The sequence below is a fragment of the Rhamphochromis longiceps genome, linkage group LG15 (genome assembly GCF_057381845.1).
Source record: "Rhamphochromis longiceps isolate RC_006_pf linkage group LG15, R_longiceps_female_GT1.1, whole genome shotgun sequence".
NCBI lineage: Eukaryota > Metazoa > Chordata > Actinopteri > Cichliformes > Cichlidae > Rhamphochromis > Rhamphochromis longiceps.
In genome coordinates this window covers 12,072,636-12,084,919 of record NC_140571.1, presented here as the reverse complement: position 1 = coordinate 12,084,919, position 12,284 = coordinate 12,072,636, and the positions used below count along the sequence as shown (strand labels likewise).

General features: G+C 39.1%; 1 protein-coding gene across 5 annotated transcripts in view; it reads left to right on the top strand.

The window, feature by feature from the left end:
* The window catches only part of utrn (utrophin), a 196,681-nt gene that overhangs the window by 120,963 nt on the left and 63,434 nt on the right, over window positions 1–12,284 (top strand). For all 5 annotated transcript variants that reach the window (XM_085383072.1, XM_085383073.1, XM_085383075.1 and 2 more), the window contains one exon: window positions 7,864–7,993. In XM_085383072.1, the coding sequence (XP_085239198.1) occupies window positions 7,864–7,993 (130 nt within the window). The remainder of the gene's footprint in view (window positions 1–7,863; window positions 7,994–12,284) is intronic.

Below are 12,284 nucleotides of genomic sequence, written 5' to 3'. Positions count from 1 at the left end.
TTGAGAATACTCAAAAAAGGAAATAATGAAACTGGCGTGTTGAAAGTGCGGGAGTCTCACTTACCATTTTTTCCCTGTGTTATGTTTTTCCCTCACTTCCTCTGTGTTCTTAGTAGATTGGCCTGGAGGTCTTGGTGACCCTAAAAAGGATGAGGGGAGGTGGCTGAGCAGAACAAAAAGCTGGGGCTTTGAACATGTCATGCTCTATTACTTGCTTACACTGACAGACACACACTTGCAAGTCCCCTGTGCTCACACATACATACGCAGACACAGTTGGTGAGCAGTGCATGTACCAGCTGCTCTGCCGGAGAGATTGGGGGAATGTGCATGGATATAAATATATGGAAATTGGTGTCTCTGAGGTAGGGAAGGCTTAGAGTGAGGGTTTTTTTTCCATTCTCTTTTTGTTTTGGGAGACTTTGCGAGATAAAAGATGAAGGCTAAGCCACTTAGCCCAGCAGAGAGCAACGGATATTGCCGTTATTAAAGAATCGGAAGGAAGAAAAATATGAAAGAGCAGTGGTCCAAGCAGAAAGTGATAGACAGGAAGTGGCAAACAGAAGCAAAATTAAATGAGGAGAAAAGAGAAAGATGTTATGTACAGTAGATGAGAACCCAGGTTAGTGGAAGTAGGAAAAGTATACATAGTACATCTTTTTATATTCATAATATTTAGGTTTCCAACACATCAGCTGCATTCAGATCTAGCTCAACAAGCTGATTGTTGAAGTGCTGAAAGTGTGAGGCGACTGAGTGGGTATTGTCTGTGCTAACTTGAGTTACTTCTCCCGCCCTCCTCTGTGTATTGATCAGTGTCTGTGTTTTTCTCTTCTAAAATGGCCATAATAGCGTTTATTAATTGCACATTCAATTACCCAGTAAAAATGCCTTTGTTAGCATCAAGCCGATTAAACTCATCAGTCTCTTCTATTAAATTAGCAGCTTTTAGATCAAGGAGTGGGAACGAGGGACCAGAGGCTTGTGGGCATCTTTAACGACTCTTATCTTTCAGCAACAGTTGGTTTCTTGTCTGCATTGTTACGCAAGTTCAATCTGGTTCTTTCAAAAGCTCATTCGACTCATTCAGAATCAATACAGGCAACAGGCAATATACTTTAAATTTAGTTAAACCCCCCTTCCCCATATCTTCTAAATATGCTTAAGTAGCATACCATTACTCAAACTAAAGTGGGGAGAGTCTAATAATTTGCCACAGGACTCATCTTAATCATTGTGCCTGAATGATTGATTAGCACCATTTACTCTTGAATGGACAGGTAGTAAAGGAGAATGAAATGGATTTAAGTGCTGTGCTGGACTTTACCTCAGGGTGTCTTTGGAGACACAGGGCTTTTGTTAGAACTAACCACTGGGGTTTTTTCTGAGGAACTTTAAATTGTTTTTGTCTGCTTCATTTACACTTGCAGTTTAATGAAATTGCTAGACGTGTGTGTTGATGGTCTAAAGCACTGCTGGCAAAAACCAGCCCTTATCTGCTGGGGGTCCTATGGGTTTGTCCTGCAGTATTGAAACATTGGCCTCAAATCCTTTGGGTCCTGTCAGCTCCGGGGTGGGGCATCCTTAGATCCGGTATGTTTCAGCACATTCCATGGATGCAGATTTAGCTAGAATCAAAGGAATTTGCAATTGCAAACCAGGTCAACGCCATGGGTCCTTTATTGTCTCTTTTGTGCCAAAGGGCAGTGCCATGTGTATGCATGGTCTGCAGCAGTGATTAGGTGGATCAAGATGCTAGGATCCAGCAGAACATTGATCATCTAGGTACAATTTAAAGTTTTTCACTTCGCCTGTCATTTGGTTTTTAATGTGAAGTTGTTGTTTTTTTTAACCATGGAAATAATTCTGTGATCATCCACCTCAGTTTTATTATGTGGTGTTTCAGACCTTTTGGGGTTGCTGAGCAGGTCAGTGTGTTCATTCTTTTTAAAAATGTACCAAATTTTTGGCCACTCTCATAGTGTTTGTGATCACTCTATGGGTTTACTTTGGTTTATTGGTCTAATGGCCGCTTCCCTCACTCACGTCAGAATCTCTGCCGACATCATATTGAGAGATCCGGTGAAAACACAACTTATACACTTGGAGTCAAATACAGATGTTTTTATTGGTTTAATTTGTCATGGAACATCAAGGGAACAGACTGCATCTGGCCACAAAGCTGCTTGTCAATTAATTACTTTTGAGCCTTTGAATATGATGCACTGTTAACCGTTAATGCAATACTTTATTGAACCGCAATACTTTTACTATTACTATTTAATATTTACTATTAAACCCCTTGAATTAAAGCTGAAAGTCTGCATTTTAATCTCGTCTTAATTGTGTAATTTAAAATCCACTGTTGGTTATGTCTAAAAACACAAGTTAATGTGTTTAAGTGCATATTTAAGCAATTATTATCACTACTATTAATGCACCAAACAGCGGACGGATTGCTACATAGATGGTTAGTATAGTCGAGCATTTATGAGCTGAAGAGAGAGGTTTGGGAGTTAATCAAAACCAAAACAGATTACTAAAAAGAGACTGCATATTTGGACTGTGTTAGGAGATGAATCCTCTAAATTAATGCTAATATTATTCTGGTAAGTGTGCAATAAACCTTTTAAAGGCTATGATAGCTTAAAGAAGCAAAGAAGTATATGAACAATGCTGCTGTTAGCAGTTATAATTATCGGTGACAGCAAACCTCATTAAGTACTGCAAAACTATGCTAAAGAGTGATGCAGTGACGATTCAAAAAACAAAGGTTCTAAATTGACCTCAAACTTGTAAATTATTGCAGTTGCACTAACACAACAATGTAAAATATACATATGTTTTACATGGAAAAAAATTATATTTTTATTTCGGCAACTGCGAATTTGTCACATATAGGTTTCTTGTACATCCACAGGCATTTCACAGCCTGTGGGTATTGGTACTAAATTAACAATGGCCAAGGTTGGATGCATTAGTTAAGTGGAGCATTTGTTTTCAAACTACTAGCAGCTATCACTAGCTTTCAGCTATTCTGAGATAACAGCAAATGTTGGGAGGGCAAAGGAGCAATTAATTTTTTTTCCCAGTTGAATCACTCTGTGGCTCCTTTATGAACTGTGCAACTGTATGCAACTGTAAAATCTAATTTGGCCCAGACGACACAAGTTCAAATTCTGGCCTCAACTAAAAATAGTTTTTGCTAGAGAAAAATAAGAAGTCATCAGTATTGTGACTTTCTCCCCCTTCTCCCGCAGTGTGATTGAACCCTTATTGCAAAGGCGCCTGAAAATTCCTGCCTTGTGCCTCTCTTATGTTGAGAGATGGTATATTGTATAGTTTGTATATTGTATTGTTTGTATAGTCTGTATAGTTTTTCATATTTATATCCTGTTCATATCCTGTACATAGCTTGTACTCACTACAGCCTGTACATACTTATAGTTATAGAATATTCACAACATACTTCATACCGTGTACATTATAACGTACCATAATAGACCCATTTCTGTAATATACTCACATATCTATATTATTGCTAATATATATTGTAATATATCTATATCACTAAAGCACTTCTGGATGGATGCAAACTGCATTTCGTTGCCCTGTACCTGTGCATGTGCAATGACAATAAAGTTGTATTCTATTCTATTCTATTCTATATTGTATCAGTCCTTTTTGGGAGGCTTATTTCTTCTAGAAGATGAGGGCTACGGTAATATTGTGGACGAGATAGCAGGGTTTTGAGAGCAGGAAGAGGGATGTTTGGCAGAGCTCTGAAAGAAGCTGTGTTGTGATGTTATCTCATTGGCGCCACAGCACAGGGCACTTAGTGATAAGAGTCTGCTGTGCTGCTACAGCCACAAACTACACTCTTACACAGACCTGGGCACAAGCACTTGCCCACAGACATAATCACACACTCACAGCCAAGGTCACGGTCACTCGTAGCTTCAAGGTAGATGCCAGAAGCATTGTGAAAGTGACAAGAGTCCCCTCTTGCTCTAGTCTCCATAAATCACAGCTCATATTCTGATGTGCCAGAGCCTGGAAATTGTTGAAAAAGAGCAAAGAGAAGACCTGTCCTGTTTTATCTTTGACTTAGATGTCTATGTCTCATCACTCAAAGGCTGTCTGGGATTTGCTTGGGGAAAAAGAGCTTTTTTTGTTAACTTAAAAGCGGCGAATGTGTTTGATATCCGCCTTTCAAAAAAGCGTGAAAAGTGTGTCCCTGTGTGAAACTCTGATAATGTGCGCGTGCTGAGGTTTCACTAAAAAGATTTGGTTGAGTGTTGGGTGAAAGTGTTTTGTGCTGTCACCTGCCTGAACTGTAAGGATACCCAGTGGCTGGATAACAGACGGCGAGGCTGTATCTAACAAAGAGGATTACTTGGCGCTGCTCACGTTGCAGATATTAAAGCCTTCTGTGGCTCATTTCTTTGGAGCCAGTTTACATTAGAAGATAATATTACATTTATTGTATTACTCAAACTATGCCTGTGTGACATGATTATTAATATGGGTATTATTATAGTAAATATGTCTGAGACGCAGAGTTCACTTTTGACCACAGTGGCCTTACTGCAGGCTGTTCTTGAGCTTTTGAGCCACATGATCTTTATCAACAGTTTTTTTTTTTTCCCAGCTTGTATTTGAATTTATTCTCACACACAGTGTAAGTAAACAGTGCAGCAACAACACAGCACTGCATTTCACTTCACAGAAGTGATATTACACAACAGACATGGCAAACAGAATACAGTATCTCAGAAATTATGAGTGTGTGAGAAATGAGATACATGTTCAAACAAGAGAAGGAGAAAAATCAAACGTTCAGTAAGAAATCGGTAGGCGTTATCTTAGAAGTGACTCGAAATTAATTCCTGACAATATAACCCCAATTCTTAAAAAGGTGAGACGCTGTGTGTTATGAAAGAAAACACCAGAAAAAATGATGTGCGCGTGTCATAAACACATTTTTAGCAGAATGTTTAAAGTGAAACATTAATACTTCGTTAAAAAAAAAAGGGGGGGGGGGGGTTCATTTTGAAATTGATGGCTTGCAACATGTCTCAAAAAAGTTGGGACTGGGAGTTACCGAAGGTTAGAAAAGTAAATGTTCTATAAAGAAATGGAGGCAGGGACATTTTGCAACTAATTGGGTTAATTGTCATCAAAATAAAATGATTGGGTATAAAAAGAGCATCTTAGAGAGGCAGAGCTCCTCAGAAGTAAAGATCGGCAGAGGCTCAGCAATCTGCAAAAAAACCCCTGCAAATTTCAGAGTAATGATGTTCAACATAAAATAAAGAACACTTTGAATACCTCATCATCTATACGGCCTAATATTTAATGATTCAGAGAATTTAGAGAAATCTCTGTGCACAAGGGACAGTGCTTGCCTGCCTGTCCTGACCTTTCACCAACTGAAAACATTTGGCACATCATGAAATGCAAAAATAAGACAAAGAAGGCCCAGAACTGTAGAGCAGCTAGAATCCTGTATTGGCCAAGAATTGGACAACATTCATCTCACAGTATCGCCCCAGTAAAACGTTTTGCTCTCAGACTGTTGGCAGACCCTGTTGAAGCTTTCTTCATTTTCTCTGTCATTGTATGGTCTTTACTTTACAACATAAAGCGACTTGAGGCAACTGTTGAATTGAATAAACGTGTCACTGTTCCAACTTTTTTTTTGATGTTGCTTCCATCACATTCAAAATGAATGGATATTTCTTAATTTTCTGAGGTTAAGTATTTGTTTTCTGTCTTCTATTGTGAATAACATGGGTTTATCAGACTTGCAAATATTTGCTGACGGATCTTTGGAGATGTTAAAAGTGTAATACATGAAGTCAAACTTCACATATCTATAAACAAGCCAGTTCTACAAATGGCTTCAACAAGCCATTTGCTGCTTTGATGCTGTATATATGTTGGTTCCTTCTACATCTGGCTGTAATCAGACTTCCCTGAATTATTCAACCAGGTGCAATTTGTTTCCACCAGGATGCTGTTCATCGACCTGAGCTGTTATCTGTGATTAACACATTACAAAACTGACATCGGAATATTTTACTGGCGTCACTCCGAGTAACATGCAACAAACTTTGAAAATAAACAGCCTCTTTACCCTCATTTCATTTCCTAATTTAAACCACCACTCTACATCTGACAGCAAAAACAAAAGGAAATATATGGAAAACTAATGGTGCTGGTATCAACTGGGAGTTGTCCTCGCTGCTCAGCTCCTCATCCTCTTTTTCTTATCTCTGCTCACACCCCTTTCCCTCTTCCTCAAGCCCCTCTCATTTACGTTCTATCTCTCAAGGTCCCCTCTCTGCGCTACCTGCCTATTATGCTTCCTCTGTGTGAACGGGGAGGAAATCATTGGAACGAAGCAAACCATTTATTAGCAGGGATGATCTAATTTGTGTTCAGCAGGATGCTTCATTTCAGGATGAGAGTACATTTGTCTGCAGGAGGCTGTGTGAAATTGTCATTGCATTGGTCTAAATCCAACTTTTACAAGAACTTACTTCCAGAATTTAAATTTTTTATTTTTAAATGCTTCCACAGCAGCCGTGTGTGAACTGTGAAATAGAATTGAAAGAAGTGGTGAGAGGGTTAAGGTCACTCAGGAAATTATAGGCTAATTATGGCAAATCTTCACACAAATGTCTAAAAGGATGAAATTAGATTGTGATGACATTGTATAATGAAGGTCACACAGAAGGTGCGAGTTCAGGTATGTGCGTATATGGATGTAAGCTGCTGGAGTGGTGGGGTGTTCTCATACATATGGATTGGATAGTTTCTCTTCTAGGCGATTCTTATTGTTCTTGTCTTACGTCTTCAAATGTTGCCGGTAATACGATTGCACCCAAGCCAGCATCTTGTCGTCAATCTTTTGCATCTCATTTTTGCTGCAGTCGACTGTTTGATCAGTCTGATAAGTGTGAGACTTTATCAGAGCGGGTCAACCAGCTTCACAGTGTCTTCAACTACATCGCCTCTTCACAAAGCAATCACACACTCCGATAGGCAATGAAGTCCTTCGGGGTGTCACATGTATATTCAGACAAGAACAATTATGCCGTTACATACCGATCTCACCCCCTTTATGTAGTTCCATCGCCTGCCGTGCACTCTGCTGAGGCAGAACTCTTGACATAAGGTTAAGAGCATTTGTCAGATTGCTTCATGAACTTCATGAACTAGAGCCTGGAGTGTGTGGTGCACTATGCTCATTTCAATATGAGCGGCGCTGTGAGAGGATGTGCAGGATGTGTGGTGTTACTAGCAAGCTCTATAATGATTATTCCTGCAGGGTTACAGTGACTCGCTTTATTCTGTGCCTTGCTCAGCTAATTTCACACAGACCCAGAGGAGAAGCCCAGTTTGACCCAGTACTCGCACTTCAATCGCTGCTCTGTTCTCAGAGCTTTCAATACCGCTGACACTCCTTACATAGCCTCTCTCTCACACTCTCTCTCTTACCTCTTGATTCCTTCTTAATAGGCAAAGACTGAGCAGGGAAACTGTTTTGTTGTGCTGCAATCACCTAATTAGCCATTGAATGTGTTGGTTATCTTGCCGATAGGCAGAACGTAAACATCTGCGTTTGTTCATTGGGCTGATGTGAGTGTTTTAATCACAAGAACTCTAAGAACTGGTTGATTAGTATGTATATTATTTCAAAAACTAGGACCTGCAAGAACTGTTTGAAAATTAAACTCAAACACTTTTTTAATATATAGATCATAACAAAGTTACAAAAAATTTGTGGTTGATATTAGTAACATTTTTATATACATCAAGTCCCCTCTAAGCCATTGCTCTGTGCTTTTCCCGCAGGCGCTACGGTCAGAACTGAAGGAGCGTGAGCACTTGGTAATCAGCACTTTGGACCAGGCGAGGACGTTTCTTGCTGATCAGCCCATTGAGGGTCCTGGAGAGCCACGCAAGAACCTGCAGCCAAAGACTGGTTTGTTCCTTTTCATTAAAAAAAATATATCTCTAACAGAATATATAAACTTTCAGTCCTGGAAACAGGTTTGAAAAGATAATTGCAGCTTAAAAATACTGCACACCACTACCGAGTCCATTAAAGCCATGCTATGCAGTTTTTTCCACCTCCTGAGTAAATTGTGGTAAAATCAGAGCTCATAATGAGGCTTAGGAAGTTTTATCTTTTAGGTATAGTAAGTATCTGGAGATAATGACATAATGAAAAACTATTAGAAACTCACAGTTCTCTGTGTCTCTAGTTAGTCTAGTCTGTTTTCAACAGATTTTAAATCACTAATCGCCTATTTTTGTAATTCACATATCATTTTTTTCCCTTGTGCGATATGACAAAAATCTCATCGTCCTGACAATGATATAAATCACAAAAATGTAATATTTTCTGTAAATTCTGTGAATCTCGGGCAACTCGACTTGCATTTAGTTTTTCCATCTCGGCGTCCTTTACCTGGATTCGAGTGTTTTAACCAATGCATGAAACTATACATTTTTAGACACAAGTTGTAACGGCAACCATTTTCTTTCAAAGTTTGAGTCTAAGGTTTATTTTTTTAGCACCTGACGGCTCTTTTTTTTTGCTTCTCTGCATACTCTTTCACGTGATTCAGTTTATTTTGAAAAGTCTCAACAGGATCTTGAGCTTTAATGTGAAAGGTTTACGTGGAAAACAAACAAGCGGACAGCGGAGCCACGCGATGGTTTTACCGTCATTGTTGCTAACGACAACACATAAAAACAGGCGCTTGTCCGTCCATAGTGTGATTATATTAAATATGAGTGAAAGAGAGAACTTTAATACATTAATATAGCCACTACAGTGACCATCAAAACGATGAAAAAATATTGCCGTAAACAGTTAATTTTGACGTTTGACGATAGACGTTTTTATATCGTCATCCGATATATATCGTTATATCGAACAGCCCTACCCTTACATGGCCAGAATCTTGTAGAAACATAATTTCCCACTCTAAAATTGTACTGTATGACAATAGTAGATGGGTAACAACAATGCATTGATTTTGGACGCAGCCCGTGGTAATAAACTGCAGACTGTAAACACTTAAAAAGACAAAATTGCTTTGTAAAGCCCTGTTTTGAAGCCATCCACAATTAATACTGCCACACCACTAAATTTAATGCAATTTAGGCTGTTGAGTTATCAAAAAAGATCACCCATATATACATTAGCTACACAAAAATGTCTTTGTTGAAGCAGTTTCCATGTTTGCTTCTGTTGTAAAGTTGGACCTTTGGCCCCTGAAAGAACTCTAGTTTTTGGCACCTATACCTTGTCTTCATTTTTCAGGCATAGTGACAGAAGGATAGCAGCAGCACTGAAAAGGAAGGTTGTTAACACTGTTGTGAAACCCTCTATGATGTATGGTTTGGAGATGGTAGGTCTGACTCAAAGAGAGGAGGTGGATGAAGATGAAAATGTTTGGGAGTGACCTGGAGGGACAGATTTAGTGTCACAGTATGTCAGTGGGACAGTGCCAGCTAAGCATTTTGGAGACAGTGTAAGCAAAGCAAGAGGAGATGGTTTGGACATGTGTAACGGGGGGGATAGTGCATACACTGGACAAAGGATGTGAAATATGGAGCTGGCGGTAAGGATGAGAAAGACCTCAGAGAAAGTTCTAGAGAAGGTAGTGATGGAGGACATGCAGAGGGTTGATGTGATGCAAAAGAGAGGGTGAGGTGGTTGCAGATGACGTGCTGTGGTGCCCCCGAACGCGAGCCACAATATAAAAAAAGGAGCTGGAAAAGGTTGCAGCTTGCATCCTACAAAGTCATTTGCTAAAGGTTTTTAGTTGGATTTAAGATACCTGGTGGTGCGGGTGTCTGGAAGGGCAGCATTCAAATCTGTGCAAAATCAAATATATGGATCCATCCGCTGTGATAACCTGATGTAAATGGGAGAACTGCCAGAAGAAACTTCTTCTTTTCTGCTCCACAAGGGTTTTGTTTTGGGTACCTTAACCTGTCATCAATCACAAGAATGTCTGCTTTTCAGCCAGTTTGAAGAACCAGAATCTAAGGTCTTATTTGCCTCACTTCTGAGGTTAAAATCATTCAAGCTGTTACCTCTGTTGAAGTTGGTATAAATAGACAAGGAGCTGGGCTTACAAATACACCAACTCATTCAGTATTCCCTCTCTGTCTCTTTTTGGGTGCAGCAGGGAAATCTTCGTTAGGTCAGCATATTTCCCTTCTAACTAAACCCCTACTGTGTAAATAATTAAACCGACCCAAGGGAATGTGTAGGGGTGTGGCGAGACTTCAGAGCGCAGACGGATAGGCTTGTTGTCTGTGGTCTTTGATGCAGATATCAAAGTGTCATCTCATTGTATACAGTAAATATTGTTCCCTGATTGCACCGTATTTGAATTACTGTGCAGAGGTTTGGGGCAATACTTACAAATGTTCGCTATCATCAATCTTTATATTACAAAAAAGGGCCATAAGGATAATCCATAAAACTGGTTACAGAGATCATACAAATCCACTATTCTTAAAATCAAAAATTCTAAAATTCACAGATCTGGTTCATTTTCTCACAGCACAAATTATATATAAAGCAATAAATAACCTGCTTCCTGACAATATTCTAAAAATGTTTTCTAAAAGGGAACGGGGATACAATTTGAGGGGGGAATTAAATTTAAAACATCCTCGTATCCGTACAACATTAAAAAGTTTTTGCATCTCTGTGTGTGGAGTGAAGCTGTGGAACAGACTAAGTAAAGATATGAAGCAATGTCCAAGCATGGCGCAGTTTAAAAAGCGGTTTAAGGATATGGTTTTTACAGGGTACAGGGAAAAGGTAGAGATTTGATAGGGTGTTCTTGTCTAATATTTTCATGTGTGTGCGCATGCACGGGTTTGTTGGTATGGATATATATATATAATTGTAGGCTGTGTATCCTTGAGGTGTTAATGGGGTTATTGAAAATGTGTATATGTGCGTATGTGTGTATATACGTATGTATGGATAGATAGAAACATATATGTGTATATATTTAAAAAAAAAAAAAAAAAAAAAAAAAATTACACATAACATATAATGTAATTGCAAGGAGGTATTTCTGTAGTCTATTGATACTAGATAGTGGAAAAGGGGTGGGATTAAATAAGCTTATGCTTCTTCCTGCTCCTTTTTGAACATGGACGTTATTTGGAGTTGTGGTTGCTCGTTTTTCTTTTGTTTGCTTTGTTCATTTGTCTCTTTTAATTCTATTTTTTTTTATACTTTTTCAACATGTTCAAAATAAAGATTCAATCAATCAATCAATCAATCAAATAGATTTTTTTTAAAACGAGCTAATTTAAGATCAGAAGCTGTGCTTGTGGTGTAATGAGAGGATATTGAATGTGTCAGAGTAACACTCTGATAGTGTATTAGTATAGTAATGCTTTGTAAAGACAATCAAACGAGCTTACATTACTTTGCCTGTGTACATCATTCTTCTTTATAAACTACAGACACCATCAGTATCAGCAATGACATGAGGCTTCCTGCAGTGTCAGGCGTTTTTGTATGCCGGGAGCAAGATGAGAAAAAGCGAGATTGCAGAGGTGCAACAGGTGAAGATGGTAATTCAGTCACTACCCTGGAGATAAGACCTAAGAACTCCTGAGAGCTGCTCATCTTTTTTGCAGTTAAAATGATTATCTGGGGAGCAGTTTTCTCCTATACCTGCTCTTTCTTTTTTTTTTTTTATTCCCTCCTCTTCTCTAACCGCATCCTCAGATATGCCACAGTCGTCATGTCTTCTCACCTTCTGACTTCTTAGACTTCTGTCACTTCTTAGACCCTCAGTCTCTCTCATTTTTTTCCTGTCTTTCTCTTTGATCAAGCCTTGACTTTAGTTAAAGCTTCAGCGTCCTACCTTCTTTTCTTATTTTTCTGCCCTCCTGTTCTCCTTTGCTCCTCCATTCTCCTCGTGTTGAGTGTCGCTCATTTACCTAGTATGGGATCAAAGCTTTAACTGAAGAAGTGAGGACTCAAAAGCTGAATTCAGGGACAACAGTGAATAGTTCAGCAGGTCGTATTTGTGACTTGAATGCAGCTGAATTTGGCAGATAGCGTGTCAGAGAGCAGGTCAAGGCTGGCGAGAGTGATGGAGAAGAGGCGCGTGTGCAGTTTGGATTAGTTCAGGTTGTTACTGGAAAGAAGTTAGTAGACCTGAGACACAAAGGGACAAAAGAATTAGTTCTAAGGGTCAGAAAATTCTACATATCAGTTC